We start from the raw sequence: 19,366 nt of genomic DNA, 5'->3' as shown, positions 1-19,366 counted from the left end.
AGACAAACCTGGTTTAACTACACCTAGTGGCAATTAAATCATTCGCCTGCTGAGTGAACCTGAAAATGTTAGTAAGGGAAGATGAACAACTGGTGTGAATAACATTGCTAATGGTGGCAGAACGGAAATCACTCCTCCACTGGTTGCAGGAGTTTACATGATGTCAGCCATCTTGTTTAACTGTGACTAAAAAAGACTATCCAAATCAATGCTAACAATGTATCGTCAATGCAGTTAGACTAGCATAGATTATATTAACATTTATTGAAATGCAAGAAGAGGTTTCCAAATACTATGGTACAGGCCAAGAGAGATGATGTCATTGAGCGATGCCAGTTGCTCCTCAGAAAGAAGAAACGATCATTTAAAACCGGGAAGATGGACGAGTCTGTTTTTATATATCCAACTGTCTAACCTTTTATTTGACTATTTTTGTAGTTTTGCATGTTTTAATTTTCCGTCTCACTTTTCAAACCCTCCTATCATACATGATGGGTAGTTTTTTCTTTTCTTTTCTTTTTTTGTGATGAATGTGTAAACCTTGCAATCAGGGGTCATTTTTACAATAGACACAGGATGGGTTCTTGTCTATGTATATGTATATGCATGGATGTATCTTGATGCATACAAACACAATGGGTGAGAAGATCGACCAGTCCCTTGTTTTTAGTGCAGTCTCACCTGTTTTTTGTTCAAACAAGAGAAAGTAGATTTTTTCTGAAAGAAAGAGAGCAAAAGTTGTCTGAAAAGGATGAGATGAGTGTTGTCCTGAAGCACTTACTTAACACACCTGTCATGCTTACTAGCTGATAGTAGTTTCAATCAAATAAGTCAAATTATTATTATATGAATTATTACTATTATTATTATTATTGCTACTACTATTTTCTGTTGTTCTTTCAACATGAACACAGTACTGTATGCTGTATCATGAATTGGATTTTGTGTGGCACTCTGTGGGATGGTGATGGCTCACAAGGGTCACTGTGAAGGGATGAATGTAACAGGTGATGAAAGAGAAAACAATGAGATTTTGTCCCCAAGAGGACTACTTTAAAGGAAGCACTTTTTTCATTGCGTATGAATGGCTTAGCCTTCTCAAGCAATCTGACGGCTTGAGTAAAGTTGGGTGCAAGAGGCCGCGGCCCGTGAAACAACTGCCATTTAAGTCATTAAAAGCAAAAAGAGTCGTATGAAAGTGTGAATGCAGGTGGAAATAAGTACAGAGACTGTTTATATATTTACGAGAGATATGAGAGACAAAGTGAGAAATTCTGGCTACAGGATTCTTCGGAGGATCGAAGGGTGTCATATACCTGTTTGTTAGCAATGTATGTGGCCGTGCACGCATGTGAGTCTGTGTGCGGTTGCGCACGGGCTCAAACACACATAAACGTACACGGTTACGGTAATTTTCAATCATGTTGAAATATGTCATGTATTTTTTGTACATTAACATGTATAGAACTGCATATGCTATATCTGTCTTACTGTATGAGAGCGCAAGACTACATGAGCACGTTTTTAGTCCCGTCCCCCAAGACACTGACTCATCGAACGTATGTGAAAGCAGTCGTGTAGTAATTTCAGTGATCTGTAGTATATTTGTGTGAGCGTGCGTGAGTGTGTGTTTTGTGTGCGTGCAAATGTATGTGTGTGTACATACCACACATATTATAAATAGATATTTAAGTTCTACTTAAAAGAATATTGCAATTTGCACATCTGGAGAGATAGTAACATGATTTATTTTGTTTTCTGCCAGCACAGGACAGGGCCGAAAACCCGATTTTTACTGAAATGTAGCAGTTTCATGACAAGTTTGCTCGGTTCGCAGGTCTGTTGGGTTCATTTTCATTAGGAAAATCAGGAAGCCCCTTTTCAGGGGGTTTGAATCACACACAAACACATAAAAGTAGGATTGTGCACGGTGCTGTCGAAGTGTTCGCTTCATAGGGGTGGATGAAGTCATAGCCTGTAGCCTGCATACTTGTTGAGTCCTTTGAGTGGCCACACTCAAGTTAGCTTGGGTAGGTGAAGATCTGGCAGGAGGATGGGTGGTAGTAGAGAATTAAAGATGGACGGATTGATTTAATGAGTGGTGGAGGGCGGGTGGGTGAGTGCACCCTATAAACAATTTGAAAATGCTTTATTTTTTTATAATAAAACAGGGTTTCTCAGATCAACACCACAACCGTGCATTTTTTCTTTTTTCTATTTGACATGACATCTCTGTCCCCTCAAAGTGTGCGTGTTTGAGTTTTACTTGGATTGTATGTGTGTGGATGTATCTGCTTTAACCAATCAAACTTGATGTTTTCGTTGTGTTCAACATTTATTTTGGGCCAAAAGGTAGAAATAAGGTGTGATATTGTTTGTCCATTGAACCACCCCAACAACACGACTGTCAATGGCGAATCAGTCTTGCGTTTGTTTTGTTTCTCTGATCTTTCGCTTTTGTCCGTCTCTTTGTGTAATGATCAGTGTTTTCGTTGCTGCTCATTGCTTCGATCATTTTACAGTCTGCCTCCTTCTGGTTGCACAGTGCGGTTCCACGTACACACGAGAAGCATTCCGAACAACGGCACGTAGCAATAACCCTTAGTCTCTAGTGCTGAACCAAAAAAAAAACAGAACCGGAAATCAACGCCAGACCTTCTGTTTGACCTCAGCAAGCTGTTTTTTATCCTCTTTAGATTGATTTGCGGTTTGCACATCCAGCCCTCAGTAACTTCAGGGAGAAATGTAAATTAATATGCAGTGACAAAGTCTGTCCCCTCCTAGTCATCTTAACCCGTAATCAATAGTGACCTCCAGATGCTCTTCAGGTGCCCATACCGAACCAGTACGCCTCTCTCAGAGTATGTTTACCCAACTGCAACCGTTAGCTACCTTCTGTTGCCTGGCATGTACGTGCGACCGCTTTCTCACCTGGCACACCTGCTATAGTTCAAGAACGTTGTTTTCTTTTCTCTCTTTTTATCTGTCTCTCTCTCATTCATAGCCATAGAACCTTGACAGTATTTGTGATGGAGTTTCATATTGCCTAGCTTGTTGAAATTACAGTAGTTTTTTTGGGGGGGGAGGGTTAAGTGGAAAAGTCCATTATAACTAATCACCTATGATATCTATTAGAGTCAATGTAAATTGACATTTCAACCCATTTTACTTCCATAATGTGATGTATTTCAGAGATTCAATCAAGAAAACTGGCTTTTCCAACCAGAATGCATACCAAATTGACCCTTCGCAGGGAGCTTGATTGACAGGCGATCTGACCAATCATAATGTCGAATCTGCCATTTTGTCTGACATGAACATGAAAAATTGTGTGTATTTTGACGTCTTTCCGCGGTTTAAATAAAATACCTTCCCATTTCCATTCATGTTTATTTTGTGCTTTGCATAAATATGAAAAGATGATTGGTTCACGTGCTGCATGAACTGAGGCGCTACTGTGATCTGTCACGACGCATTAGAGAGCTACAAAATTATTTATTATTTATTGTTTGAATTTCTTACAAAATGGCAAAATTTGAAAGCTGAGACTTTGTTTCTTACTGGAAGTAAACTGCTCTGTCTTGTCTGTTGGCACATTGTCGGTGTCTACTTTGCTCCGCAATGTATTTTTCACTGTGTGAGAACATAATGTATGGCGTGAGAGTGGCATGACTTATCGGACATAGCAAGGGCGCGGGTCTTTGCGAAGGGTCAATTTATCAATATTCATCCCCTAGCCTTTCTAGCCTAAATGATGTCAGTGAACAAGTAAAGTTTTTTAATATTCTATACAATGAATCGCTCACAATAAGACCTGGAATGGGCATTGAGGAAGTAAATAGGGTCAATTTTGATTCACTTGTTATGAACCAGGACAAAAGCAATTGTAAATGTATAATTCCAGCCAGGTATGTTTTTAGTTTGCATTTGGACTTGAAGATGTTACGACTTTAATCTGAGCGTCCATGTCACTGATTGTCTCTCCAATATTGAGGAATAAGTCCAACTGCAGATGAATTAAACATGCTTGACGTGCGATGACCTGAATGAATGAAACATCACAGATGTTCTGTGCCGTCACATTTGATGGTCATCACAAACAAAGAGAATAAAAGATGCACATGGTACAGCTGGCGGTTTATTGTGCTGATAATGATAGTCTCTTGTGACCTCCATGCAGAGAGAGACGAGAAAAATAAGAGAACATTAAAAGTGGCGGACGCTGTTTTGACACTTTTTTTTTGCATCAATGTCATTTAAAAACTCAAACCCCACTGATGACGTTCTAAACTCTTCTTCTGTTTAAGTTTGATATGTTACACTTGTAACAGTTCGTGCCATCTGTATGTAGCACTGTTTCTGTGGTTTCCATTCATATACCTTCTCCCTTAAATTGTATTGCTTGTTTAAAACCATCTGTAGCCTGTGGGTTTTATGATTTTATTTTGCTATTTCTAAGTGAATATGGCAAATATTGAGTTTTTACTTTGTAGTGAACCCCTGATCTATAATTTTTGCACATTTTTGCTTTTTTTTTTTCTCAGTGCGTTTCATTCTCTTGCAGAGGGTGAGTTTGCTGTCTCTGACATTATGACAACATCATTTGCTTTTCTGTTAAAGGTCAAAATCTTTCCTTGGGCTTACTCAGGGATGAGAAATAGGTGTGAATGTGTGTGTTGAGGAGGTTGTGTGACCTTTGAAAGGTTTGTGTACATGTAAAGAGATAAATATAAAGCTGTCTGTCCGTCTGCCTGTTGTCCCTCTGACGTCACAAGCCCAGATCCTCACAACATGCAAGATACTGAAAAAAGACTGAGAAATGATTCATCGATCTCATCAAAGTGGGGACCACTTTTATAGAAACAAACAAAAACAAAATGCACATTTTTTTTTTGTCATTTATAGAATAGATAGACTTGATAATATTGTTTCAGCACTTTCTAATCCCGAGGAAGATAGGGTGAGAGTTTGGTGTCATCGCAGTTTCTCCCCTCCAATACGAATTCCCTCTGTCTCGGCCCGTTCCTGGGTCCAACGGGCTGAGACGACGAGGACAGAGAGTTGAAATAAAGTTGGAATGGTCCTCTATGAACCTGAGATGACTTTACTTTTTGTTGTACTGATGTGTGCTCGAACACCGTCGTTCGGTTTTATTTGTTTTATTTTCATGTTGGTTCTATATTTGACCTTGCTTCATGTACTTTGGACTTTGTACTTTTGCTTCTGTCTCCTCTGTAGCACTCTTTTATCATGGTAGGAGATGAGAGAACGTGTTTTAATTAATATTTTTAAGAGTTTTCGAGCGGCTCTGTGACAGCTCGCTCTCTCATAAGAGGAGCACCGCTGACAATTTCCTTGTTTTTGCTTTCATTTCTCTGGCACAAATGACAAAAAAAGACGAATGTTGGATTGCGAGTTTCAGCAGTTTGAAAAATAAATCAAAAGATTTTCTTTTCTTTTATTGTGGCTCTCATTGAAACAACGACAAAAAAAATATATATATATTTTGAGTTTGCTTTTCTTTGAAATCACTTGTAAAATCAGTCAGGATTTCTCTGTTCAACTTGACTGTTGTTTGACATCTTGTCAATTGTCCAAACCGCTGGATTAATAACCTCAGGCTGAGAATCTTCTACAAGCCCACACTATGGTTTTGTTTCACCCTAACTAACTGATGTATGGGCTGCTTGATATGGGTATTGTAACTAGTCTTATTGTTAATTCTATAATTAATATATGAGCATTCAGCTAAATCAGTGCTGGATAGTGAAAACAGTGCACACTCCTTAATAAAAGGAGGCATGCCCGGCCCTCGTCTCTCACGCCGTTTTGGTGAGCCGGTAAACTGACAAACACTTCCTCAGAGAGAGGTACGTCCTGGGTTCTGTCACCCTCATCTGGCCGGGCGCAGGAAAGAGACTCGTGCAACCATCCTCTGATGAATGCTGAGGAGTATTTGTCACTGTTGGGCTGAACCGGACTCTCAACCCTAGTTGACCACAAAACTAAACGCCAGGGACGTGTTGACCATCACAGGCCTGAACCGACTCGTGTACAGATGCTGTTTTCACATACCCGATGTCACCTTCACGCATAGCAATCGACAGCCTCGTAACGTGTGTATTTATCCTTCAGAATTTGTATAACTACACTCTCGAGATAACATATCTTCAAAAAAAAAAAAAAAAAGGTAATTTTGTAATTCTGGATTTCTTGCCGATGAATGCTTAACAAGATGTCTCTGTAAAATTGTACTCTGTAAAATCTTTTTAGGCCTAATTTTAACCAAGTATGTTTTGTGTAAATTGGATTCTGAATGAACAGTGGAGGTAGTTTCTCAGCACTTTGAATAATCGCCCCGTGAGTTTAAAGCTGAGGCCAGAAACGCAAACTATTAGCCGGAGGTGAAATAACACTATGTACTCCTTGTCAGGTGAACGGCGTTTGGTTATCATTAAATGTGCACGCATGTCCAGCCACCTCTTTTTTTTCCCCCTTTTGAGACTAAAAAGTGTTTTGTGATACACAGGAAGCCATTGGTCATTCCTCAGGAAGGATTGGGTTCAGATATAGCAGTAATACCCCGGGCTTGCTGGACTAGAGGTGTTGCAGGTCTTGTCATAAAGAGATTTGAAGTCTTTTTTCACTTGCCATTGGGCAGAAAGATCCACGAGTATAAAACCTCCGGATTGGACCTTTACCTACTGTTTGAAAACAATGACTGGGTGGAGGCATATTGTCAGTGTTGTTGTTTTCTCCATAGCTTCAGTGCTGTGGATTTACTGGACCTATAGTGTGTAAGACACCACGCAGAAATGTTGAGTGAGACTGTTAAAGAAAAATTGAATGTCACATCCAATCCCGAGGTTCTATTTTCTTGGAATTGTATCAGAGGAGTCTGGCCAGTAGCAAGAGATGGTCGTTAGGAGAGGAAGTAGTGTTTTGCACCTTATTTAGTAAAGGAAACTAGATAATAAAAAAATATATATAAAGCCCTAGGTAGGAAATCATTGTGAAAGGCCTTTTTTTTTTCTTTTGGTTCATTTTATTTCCATATGCGTGCATACTCTGTAAGTTGTGCAAAATATTGTACTTGCACTAGCTTTTTTAAAAAGAAAACATATAAAAAAATTTGAATTGAAATTCTATTTTCTAATTGTGGTGTGTCTATTTGTAGGATACACTCACGTTGTTTCTTGGATTTTTTGGTCCCTTTCTTTGATGGTGCTTGCCGGTTTTCTAGTTAGAATTTATTTCATTATTCTGAACAACAAAACAATATTTGATTCAGGTTGTGAACAAATTTGTTTAAAAAATAAGTTGTCTGTACACCAGTACAAGTTTATTGTTGCAGTATACATGTACTAATAAAAATTATAGTGCCAATTGCAAACTGCACCCTTTTTGGAGTTTGTGATTTGTGAGAATGGGATTTCAAAGGTGTTTTTGTTAGACCGCGTGGGACATGAACATATACTCGCAAACAATTGCACACAGAGGTATTCCGCAGGCTTCTTTGACTCCAGTGCACGTAGTCAACGGAGTGTGGGTGTTGGCGGCCTTGAGTATTCGCTTCTGTTCCGGGCTGGATCATTCATTTGAAAAAGTGTAGATGCAAGACATTGAGATCTTATCAGACACTGACTAACCCACACTTGACTGGGAAATAGTTATGACTGATACAATAAGCCAGACCGATTCAGCTCTGTCTGCTTGTCTGTCCTTGTGTTTGCCATTTAGTTTCAACCACAGTACAGTAGTCTAAAAAGAAGGTAAGTTTATTAATAAAATTCTGAATGTACACACTTAATTAAAAAATATGAAATACACTATCATTGTGGATCCAGTGGGATTTGCTTGGGTTCCTAACGGAGTGCAACAGTTGAGTTCCAGGATAAAAAAATCCCATTAATTTTTAACAATTTATAAACCATTAAAGACAGACCTACTGTGAGCTACGAGGTCGTTAATTGATAGTATATGCATTATATCAACTTATTTTTTTAATAATTACATTCAACAGTGGAATTACCCATGATTCTCCAGAGAAATCACCACCAAGTCCCCGCCCACTCCAATGAAGCAATGTAAATCAGTCTTCCTATGCTCTCAAATGTGTAATGCATATTTTACAAGAAACATAGTGTTGTTTCTGTATCAACATCTTTAAATCAATAGTTTTATATTTCTCGATTGTTTTTATTTTGATTGCATTTGCAGTGCTTTATGGGATTGTAGTTCATTCCCCTCATGTTCTTAGTCTTGTACCTTTGCCTTTTTATCTGATTTTCCAAGTACTTTTTTTTTTTGCTATTTTGTAATCTTGTGTTTGACCTCATAGCTGGTTGGTTTGGTTCATGTATTATAACTCATTAACAAAGACTTTTTAAAAATATCCTTATGTGAAAAATGAAACTTCGGGAACAGAGGCCGTTCTTTCTTTCTCGTTTCATACAAACTCAACTGGCGCCATCTTGCTTTTCAGTTATCAATTGTAGTAAAAATTACCTGAGAGGACTTCGATATTTCTGTTACTGTAGTGTATGCTGGTTGTTTTGTATGTTTTAATGGACTGTTCTTTTCTTAGCATAATAATATAATTACATATAGTCAGTCATTATTCCAAAATAACATATTTGAACACATAATTGACAAAAATAAAGCTTTTTAAGGCATAAAACATCCACATTTTCAGTCAGATGTTTATTCCTTAATATGTAATGTTTTACTCTGAATACATTTAGCAAGGCATGTTGAAGAAATGAGGTGCAGCCGTTTTCACATTCCTATGGTCTGATATGACATCCCACCACACCCTCTGTACAATCACAAAGGAAGCAGGCCAGCAGAAATAGTTCACAACAGTACACAATGCACCACTCGCTGCTCAAATCAACTCACAGTTACGACACGCAGGGACTAGATCTTAATGTGGCAGAGAATTTTCTCTGCTGGTGTTTAAATTCTCCACTAACATGCATTTCTCTCTCAAACTTTCAAACCGTCATGCTGATTGTTACACTCTAGGGAGAGAATGGGTTGCATAGTTACAAAGAATGACTAAATTTGCCCCAGTATTGTCCTGTTTTCTTATTCACCCTCTGTCTTGTACAGACGCAGACACATTGCATACTTTAGAGAACTTGAAATGAACAAAACTGAGCCATGCTTCAACATAATTGGTTTTCCAAGGAAATGCACTGGTGTACAGCAAGGTTCCCGAGCGAAACCGTATCCATGGGTCTGTCTGTATGAGTGTAATAGCGTTTTGAGTGAGTTACATAATGAATCAGATACTGTAGATTCGTGAATCTAAAGAGCACACAAAACTGGAACTGTTTATGAACATGTCTTTCTTTTTTCGTATATATCTCTGGACTGCCATTTAAAGGGACAGTGCATCCAAATTCACAGGATTATTTTCAGTTTATCTATTCCTTAACTTGTGAATCTGTATTTGTGAGTGTACATGTTTTTAGCGTGCATGGCTAGTTGAACATTTGGCTAGACTGCTGTGTGACTCTGATGAAGGTCGTCCTGCGGCTCAGTTCTTTGAGTTTGGCAGCTCCTACATATGTGCAGGTGGACCGCAGGCCACCCAAGATGTCCCTGATGGTGTTTTCTACATCACCTTTGTAGGGCACCTGTACCGTCCTGCCCTCTGATGCCCTGAAATCACATAAACAGATGTACTGTACATAAGATGCTCTACAATATGTTATTTTTCTAGTAAATAAACCCCAAAATGAATAGCCATAAATATGCCGTATGAAAACATCCTCACCTGTACTCTGCTACCCCTCCGACACACTTCTTCATGGCGGTGTCTGAACTCATCCCGTAAAACAGCTTGAACTTCTTGCCGTCTTTTTCAATGATTTCACCAGCACACTGATCGTGCCCCGCTAACATTCCTCCCAGCATGACAAAATCTGCCCCAGCGCCTAATTTAACATTCATTATTAGATACAATAATACTTTATACCTAGTTTGACAACAATATTATCTGAATTACAGTATATGAATTATAATAGCTATTATTAATATTATTAATATCTGAATTCACCAAAAGCTTTAGCAACATCCCCAGGGCAACTGCAGCCTCCGTCCTAGAAAAAAAAACATTTACTACAAACTCTTATAGCTATATAAAGTCATATAAAATGCAGCACAGTTGCAAAGCACTCCTATAGCTCAGTTGGTAAAGTATGGATGCAATGTAAGTTGCTTTTGGGTTTAAAAAAAATGTTAAACTTATTTAAAAAGAAAAAAGAATTGGTTCAGTTATAAATACATCTCCAGAAAGTTTCTTCAGGATTGCTACCAGAACTGACAAACTTGGGGATGACAAACAAGCTCAGGTGTCTCATTAAAGAAACACACTACTTTAAGAGTGTTTTGTTTTTAAATAAAATAAGGAATGACATTTTTGTATGGCAAAACCCAAAAACAACTCAGCATTTTAGCACTTCTGGTTCAATCGTTCTAAAATCAATGTTTTTTAAACAAGTATTTGGTTAAATGGCTAAAAACAAGGTACATCAGTAAAAAAAAAAAATGTTTAAACCTGAGAGGTGGTTGCTAATAAGTAGCTAAATGGGACTACAAAGGTTGTCTAGGACATTAAATATTATCACACAGAACATGAAAACTTAACTCGCTAGTCAGCTTTTACAGCCTTCTTGTGTTTAGAATTGCACTCTTGCAAAATATTCTAAATCAAACTTGTTTTTTTTTTATTTTTAAAAGAGTCTAAAAGAGTTGTCAGAAGCTTACTGGTGGTTAGCTTTTTACTTCTGGAGGTTTTATTTAGGCTTCAAAATGAATGAACGTTGTGTTCATTTGTGAAGATTATCATAATGAACAAAGCATGTAAGAAGCATAAACGCTTGTTGGACACAGAGCTTGTTTTCTGCAAAAATGTCAAAGCCAATGGAAATTCCTATTGGTTTTTGTCGAGGGAACCTCCAGGTTGACCTACAAAAATACATAATCACTGCGACACTATTCTAAAAAAAAAAAAATGCACCAACTGGTTTGGTGTTAATGAAGCCTTTTAGTCTTTCTGAAGGGGCACATAAAACTGAAAAGGGAATCACTGGAATTAAATTGAGGATGCTGCCCTCTCGTGGTAACGGGATGTCATTGGTTTGTGGGTTTCCTGTCAGTCTAAGCATTGCATTACAGCATGCTAACAATGATACTTACAGAGATGATGTGTCCTTTCAGTCCATGGGCCGAGTCGGCACACTCGATAACAGCGCTCAGCTGAGGATAACCCACCCCGGTCTTAATGCGTGTGGTGCACACAGAACCTGAAGATCACAGTGTTTTCAAACATCATAAACAAGCTCCAGATTTAGTAATATGTCATTTAATTAAAAAAACAAAACAATTGTATTTAATGCATATGTGTGACAGTGTAGGCAAATCTAATCTTATACCTGGCCCAATGCCCACTTTAATAATATCAGCTCCAGACAGAATGAGTTCCTCCACCATCTCCCCTGTCACCACATTTCCCGCCTAAATGACCCAGATTGTCTTATATGGCATTTGTAGGTCACACAAAATAAATATTAGGCATTTGTTACATTTTGTTTGGGCAAAAATCTCACCATGATGGTGTGCTTTGGAAACCTTTCCCGAACTCTTTTTACAAACTCCACAAAGTGTTCAGAGTAGCCATTGGCCACGTCCAGGCAGATGTACTGGATGAGAGGAATGGCCTCCAGGATGCTGCACAGTTTCTCCAGATCCGCCGCTCCACTGCCCGAGCTGGCCGCCACATGCTGAGGATGAGAGGAAAGATGCTTTAGGCTTCAGTGATACAAATTAGCTGTCTATAAAGCTTTTGTATGATTTATATTACTCCAGTTGCATTGCATAATTTGCTGTCATTCTATTCTGATCAAAAAGGCATTTTAAATGGGAAAATCAAGTGGTGTGTTTGTATTAAATGTATGTTAATCATGGTACTCTCGATAATGGCGGAAGACTGTCCTGAAAGAGAACATGTCACATGGACTATTTTAACAATGTCCTTACTACCTTTCTGGGCCTTGAACGTGTCAGTTGCGTTGCTGTCTATGCAGAGTCAGAAAGCTCTAGGATTTCATCAAAAATATCTTAATTTGTGTTCCTAAGATGAACGAATGTCTTACGGTTTTGGAACGACATGAGGGTGAGTAATTAATGACAGAATTTTCATTTTTGGGTGCACTATCCCTTTAATGTGATTGCTATGGCATTGCTAGGCAGTTGCTAGAGTGGCTAGTTCTGTGTGGTTTATAATATGTTGTTGCTATGTGGTTTTTTGATGGACTGTACCACTTAATTAAACAGCTTTTGATTAAGAAAGGCAAGAAAGCCATTTTTGCCCATTCACCTCAAGGCACTCTGGATGACTGGCGGCAAAAGTCTTCCACTCCTCCAGGGAGTAGTGCTTCTGGATGGCTGTGAAGAGAGTGTGCTGAAAGACAGAGCAGAGAGACGTCTGAGAGGACAGCGAGTGTCTGGCACTGAGACAGACAGAAATATAAGAGCCTCTTGATCCCAGCGCATGGAAACAGGACACAGCTAATTATGTTTCAGTGAGATCTTGATAATCACAGAGATAAAACATAGTAAAACAAGACTTTCCCTGGGTTATATTGCAAAGATACAGGTGCTGTGTTTCATCAGTTACTGTGCTTTGTTTAAAGAAGCACTCACCTTGCTGAGCACCTGTGCCATCTCAAATGTGCCGGTGGTGTCCATGTTAGCAGCGATGATCGGGATGCCATTGTACGTCTGCTTTGAGTTCCGGAATGTGAAGGTCCTCTGCAGGTCAACCTTCAAGAACGAAACATGTAAGGAAATTACTTTCCAAACATACAACAGTACAGTACATGTGACAGTCTGAAAAGCCTCATTTTAATGGATAGACTCATAATCAACCCAAACAATCCTGTGTTCCTGTCCCTGAAACCCATCCAAACTGCACTCAAATATTACCACTAAAATTCAAATATATTTAGACCCATTAAGCTGACACATATCCACTGTAACAACTGAACGGGAGTCATTCTCCGTGTCTAGCAGATGTTAAATGCAATTTTCCTAGCCAATAACAATTATTTTTATGTTTTAGCAACTGATATAACAGTATCAACCAATATGTAGAAGAGTTTTAATTTAATGCTGTAGAAACAATTATTATATGCTATTATATTGTTGTTGTTTTTTTTCTGAATCATCCAAAAGCTTGAATAACTACAAGAATGTGTCTGTGAAGTTTCAGCGCAAAATACATTTATTATTCCATGCTGTAAAAATACCTTTCTGAGTGGAAGCAAAAACATGCTTTTTTTGTATGTTTCTTTAAAGGCAAATGAGCTGCTGTTTCCCGCCCCCTTTCTAGAAGGGGCTGTGCCATAGATGTCAATTCTTAAAAATCAGAATATAACAGCTTGTAAACAATGTCACGTAATGTCACATTTACTTCAGGAAAAACATATTTGGTAACCAAATACTCATCAGTCAGCTAGAAAATGTAACTCTAGAGAGGAGCATTTTGTTATATAAATGCACCATATAACATATTTATTATACTTTTTACTGTTCTTCAAAGTTTAATTTATGTTTGAATAAATCCATCAAGTTTTTATGACAGCCACCATTTAAATGTTTATATTTCAAAAAAGGATTGGAGTAGAAATATAATTATGTAATTGTAACTTAATTATTATAAAAAGCTTCATTGAGTGTAACTGAAGCGTTTCTATACAAATCAGTTCATTTTAACCTTCAATATAGTAATATAGTACAAACTGATTCTCATGTATTATTTTACAGGATTAGATTTTTTTCCTTGAGAAAATTTGGCATGTAGGCCTACTGTACCTGATACATATCCAAAATAATCGAATCGAATCGAATTGCAAGCTTGTGAATCAGAATCAAATCGAATCATGAAATTTGTGTCAAAACCCAGCCCTAATATTTAGATGCCACATTTGACAGCTCCAGACATGTCAATGCGTCTTGGAATGTTCTATGTGTTGTCATAAAAATCAATGAGTTTTCCAAGATGCCACAGCATTACGCAGCATCTGGTTCTAAAATCTGTTGAAATTTAAATTCACGAAGAAATGGCATAAACTTTCACATGTTAGAATGTGTTCGTTTTTGATACTAATATGTATTAACTCAATATTACAGGTTTTTAAAAGTCTTTGTCTCGTTATATCGTGTTAGTTCAGCAAAATCCTCTGCTGAAGTTTTGCAAATATGGATATTCATACATGCGTATAACTAGTTGCAATGCAGATGCACAATCTACTTGCTCTCCAGTGTTGTTCACAGATTGGCTTTGACCATTCCAATACGGCGGATGGCTAAGATATACTGGCCCATAGAAACAGCCGCTAATAAGGCAACAAAAACACCTGTTTGTTTTTGATTATCATCTCTATTGAGCTCATGTGACGTTGCAGTTTATTCATTTTATGTGCTTAAAAAACCTTGTCAGTTTAAACTAAACGTGCAGAAAGATTGCTCTTTCATGTCAACTGTCTAATAGGTCAAGGTCAAGTTTATTTATATAGCACCTTAAAAGCAACAAGTGCTGACCAAGGTGCTGCACAGCCAAAACACCAGAAATATCAACCAACAAAAAGCATTAAGACATGTATAAAATTTAAAATCATTAAGTACTACCCTACAATACGTAATACAAACATCACCAAACAAAAGAAAACATAACAGAAACAAAACAAAAAGGTGTTTTCAAGTTAAGCAAAAGCCTGAGAAAAAAATGAGTATAATAAAAGTATAAAGTTTATTAGTATAATAATATATTATTAGTATAATAATACACACAAGGTTATGTCAAACCCCAAAGTTCACATAAACATAATCGGTTATGTCTGTAAACGTAAACAGCTGCATGTGTTTCAGCATATATTAGATCTGTGAAACGGTGTCTTCTTGGACATGGTGACTACACACTAATAACGGAACTCAACCAGGCCCTGAAATGGGGGGGGGGGGGGGGAGTTCAGAAACAGTGCTTACTGATATGAACAACTCCCTTTGGAGTGAACTTTGCATGTCTTTTTCATGCAAAATCAGGAACATTACACACTAAAAGAAGCTGAAAATATATATAAAAAAAAAAAAGCATAATAGGACCCCATATAATGTTCAGTGGATATTCTGAATAAAGTGTTTATAAGACCCAAAATTCAGATTAAAACAGGAATATTCCAGCTGTTTCCTTAAAGTGGAGTACTGACTTAATCTGGTCATGCCAATAACTTTTTTAAAGTTTTGGATCAGTAACATTTATTTACTTGCCTGTTTCAAATAAATGCTGTTCATTTGAGCTTTCTGTTCATAAAATAATATTTAAAAAATGTATCACTGTTTTTACAAAAAATATTAAGCGGCTCAACTGTATTCAACATTAACAACAAATGGAAGACTGGAGTAATGGCTGCTGAAAATTCAGCTTTGCCATCACAAGAATACATTACATGTTTCAAAATATATTAAAATATCTATTTTCTATTTTAAATTATAATGACATTTCACAATATTACTGTTTTTACTGTATTTTGATCAAATAAATACAGCCTTGGTGCATTTATTTAAAAAACATACTAGTATATATAATGTACTGTATATGTAATCAGAATATGGCCAAATTCTGATTAATATCATCATCCACAGCTAAGACATTGTGATGGGCTTAAGTCAATTTGTACTGAATCAAAAACTGTTGCAACCTGATATGATGTTCTCAGGTTCTCCGAATCAGTTCTCAGTCATTTCCAGTTCCAGTAACTGCTGCAGTCATATCAGTCACACTACGCTGCCCTATGAATAAACGTCCTATTTTACTGCTGTTGTGCCGCAGGGAACAAATTCACTGTTTTCCTATTTAAAGAGACATATTACAGATATTGCAGTCATAAAATTTGGATCCTCTTGATTATTATTTGCAGGTTATACAGTAAAGAGGCCCTCAGCTGCTCTTCTATTTCAATGAGCCTGTATATGATCACAGCCACCGTTACGGCCATTATAGTGACAGCCATCAGATTAGCCATCCGCAGCGAGGTCTGACCAGCACTTTACGTCATCCTGCAGGGAAAATGCAGTGGAAACCTCTTCTGAATTCATCAGTAGAAACCAATAGGCAAAAATGAACAGAATATAGATGGAAAACACATGGATTCGGCTATAAGACTGGAAACTTAACCGGAAAAAATACGATAATTACAGGCATACAAACCTTATCACAGTTTAGCAAAGGTGTTTATCAGCTAGATTTCTGGAAGAGGGCATTCCATATATACAGATGATCATGTACGTGCATGGTTTGGTCCCATTATGAGTTGTGGGTGGGCCAAGTGTGACCAAGAGCAACACCACAGTGGATTCTGCTTCTATTGACATGGCATGCGTCAGGCCTATTTTTAAACATGTTTTCAAAGCACAAGCTCTCAGGTTGCTTTTCCTTAGCCTGGTCAGTCGACCCTGAAAACTTGCTTCAAAACACATCAACACCAAAAAATAATGAGAAGCCAACACATACTGGCATCTGTTGATCAAGCTTGATCAGTGGTGGACAGTGACGAGTACTTAAGTACATTTTTCAAGTATCTGTACTTTACTGGAGTAGTTTTATTTTGAGTAACTTTTACTTTTACTTCACTACATTCCAAAGCATACGATCGTACTTTTTACTTCACTACATTTCATACAACTTATCGTTACTCATAATATATCACGTGCTACGGGACGCAGAATCGGTGTCTGATTCATGAACGAACTGATTCTTTTCAATGAACCCGGTAAATCGGTTCGCAAATCGCACCAAACGATTCATTCACGAATTGGAATGACCCGATTGCAGCTGTTCTCGAGTCGACAACTCACTGATTCAAATGATCCGTTTAGTGCGAGTCTCCAGTGAACTGAATTCACAAGTAAGAACCGGGAGATCTTGTGAGCGCGCGCGCGTCTGATGCTGTTAAAAGTAAGTTACTAATGTCGAATTTTAGGATTAATTATTGTAACTGAAAATCATATTTAGGTCAAAGCTGTCAGTTGTTTGTGAACTAAATCTGCTGTAAATGGTGATCTGTTTAAGCCCACTGAAATGCTTGAATGCAGACGCATCAACATCAGAGTCTCTATGTTTTAGGTAAAAAAAACATTAAAATAAACACAGATTAAATAAAATAACTTATGCACGGTGGATCAATTAGCCGAGTAGACAAATATAAATGTTTATTCATAGCCATGCTGAAAATAAGTCAATAATGTTAGCTAATGCTAACTGTCTAGCTAATGAGCTTGCTGGTGCTAAATTTAGGTAATATTTTAAAAACAAATTTCAAATATTTTTATTCAACCACCTAGATAGATTACATCTGAGGGAAAAAGAAAGGATGTGATGATCAGAACATGGTAACTACAGTAATTATCAAAGTGGGAAGTGATGCCCTCTGGGGGCATTTGGCCAGGGGTGTTTTTACACCACAGACAAGGTTTGAGAAGAAAAAAAATCATTATGAAAATCTAATTATATTTTCCTTATTATATTCATTATTTCCTTATTGGTTATTTTGGGAAAATCCCAGGTATTTTGAGCAGTAGGATTATAAAAAAATATATGCTAATATAAAATTAAATGATAAAAGTAGCCTATATAAAACTGCAAAATAAACATTCATCTATTGGTACTTTTTACTTAAGTACATAAAAAATCAAGTACTTTTGTACCTTCACTCGAGTAATATTTTATTATACGGATCTGTACTTTTACTCAAGTACTTGATTTGTGTACTTCGTCCACCACTGAGCTTGAAAAACTGTCACTGGTTGAAGCTTAGACACAGGCCCCATAAATCCAGTTGACAGACGGACTTCATCAAGGTCACCCTGATTTTCACATTCATTGTTTGCCACACACACACAGCTCCCTTGGTACTCATTTTAAGTGAATTATTCAGGTATAACAAGACAAGGCCAATGGCACAGATTTCTTTTAACACAGACAGCAAGCAAGATGTTCTTACCTCAGACCTGCTCTTCAGACTGCTCCTCTTTGGTCTGAAAAGGACATCTTTGAAGTCCAGTTTGAGGTCAGCATCCACCCGGGGCATAGTGACGGGCCTGAGAGCAGATGAGAATCTCCTGAGCCGGGCTGGTGCAGTCGCTGGTCCAGAGCTCCAGGCACCAAACCCGAACCGGCAGAAGAACAGCGTATTTATAGTGTAGAAAGGGCCGTCACTGCCCAGGCCCCCATGGCTTTATTTGGCAAGGCCTGTACACTCGCTCCTTCCCTCTCTCTCTCTACTCCCCCCTCCGTTTGCATTCAGTCTGGAGTGGCAGCAGCAGCAGTAGCAGTGATAATAGTGTTTCCTGTGTGGCTGGCTGACACATATAAACACACACACACAAGCGCAGTGACTGCAGCTCAGCACTGCAGTATGTGCACAGAGCTCCTGCTGTCCAGCTGGGGTATTGCTCCTCTGAATCAATGAGTGATTTCATGGGAAATGAGAGGGAGGGACATGAAGATACAGTGTCTTAATTACCCTTCCCTTTTTAATGTTGTCTAATACAGAAATCATGGGTTTGAAAAAGTATAATGATTGCTGCTATAATCCACAGGGGACACTTAAATAAAATTATATACAGTATAATGTATTCAATGGTAAATCCCTGTGGAGATGTACAAGTACAGACATTTACATGTGTTCATGTCAATTTCTTTACTAAGCACCATCTACAGCTTTATTATGCACAATGAATATTGCTGACTAATGTTTTTTTTTTATAGTATAAATATTTAATGTAATTACTCAGTGCATATTGTTTATATTCATTAACTTGGAAGTTTCACGGTCAACCAGGTGAATTAACATTTTATTCCACTGTATATGTGCATATGGCTTATAATAATCCTGTCAACTTTCAAAACATGTATTAATAATGAATATATAAATATATATTAATGAATAATTATATATGACTAAGTTTGTGACTTATAAGTGCAATTTATATAATAAATATTATATATTATAAATATAATATAAATCATATAAGTTTGCTTTAGACAAACTTTACATTGAAATTACACTTCAAATTAATCCAAGGTTGTTCCAAGGTATCAAACAAGCAATGCTTGAAATGTAATGAAAAGCCCAAATTAACAATCTGAAACTGACATTTGCTTCTGATGTGCCATTCAGTTGGCCATTCTTATTGAGCAATTAAAATCTTTACAATAAAAAAATTTATACAATTTAGATTTTTTAAAACAAGTGCAATACAAAATGCAGGCATGTGATCAGCGAAGGACAAAAAA

General features: G+C 37.5%; 1 protein-coding gene across 1 annotated transcript; it reads right to left on the bottom strand.

The window, feature by feature from the left end:
* Positions 1-8,688: 8,688 nt before the first annotated feature.
* LOC107702110 (GMP reductase 1) lies at positions 8,689-18,407 on the bottom strand. Its single transcript, XM_016504332.1, has 9 exons — positions 18,072-18,407; positions 12,715-12,834; positions 12,389-12,472; positions 11,619-11,792; positions 11,445-11,526; positions 11,209-11,315; positions 10,067-10,109; positions 9,785-9,944; positions 8,689-9,669 (listed from the first exon to the last, which is right to left on the bottom strand). The coding sequence occupies exons 1-9, from the start codon at positions 18,156-18,158 to the stop codon at positions 9,489-9,491; spliced, it is 1,038 nt and encodes a 345-aa protein (XP_016359818.1). The 5' UTR covers positions 18,159-18,407; the 3' UTR covers positions 8,689-9,488.
* Between the last annotated feature and the right edge of the window lie 959 nt (positions 18,408-19,366).

This window comes from Sinocyclocheilus anshuiensis, unplaced genomic scaffold, assembly GCF_001515605.1.
Source record: "Sinocyclocheilus anshuiensis isolate Anshui unplaced genomic scaffold, SAMN03320099.WGS_v1.1 scaffold54, whole genome shotgun sequence".
NCBI classification, from domain to species: Eukaryota; Metazoa; Chordata; class Actinopteri; order Cypriniformes; family Cyprinidae; genus Sinocyclocheilus; species Sinocyclocheilus anshuiensis.
Note: the sequence above shows the minus strand (reverse complement) of the source record. Positions and strands in the feature narration are given on the sequence as shown.

Coding starts and splice junctions, on each gene's coding strand:
- LOC107702110 (XM_016504332.1), bottom strand. CDS start 18,158: ATGCCCCGGGTGGATGCTGACCTCAAACTGGACTTCAAAGATGTCCTT. Junction 12,835..18,071: donor GTCTGAAGAGCAGGTCTGAG/GTAAGAACATCT, acceptor TCGTTCTTGAAG/GTTGACCTGCAGAGGACCTT. Junction 11,316..11,444: donor TAAAGTGGGCATTGGGCCAG/GTATAAGATTAG, acceptor TGTGATCTTCAG/GTTCTGTGTGCACCACACGC.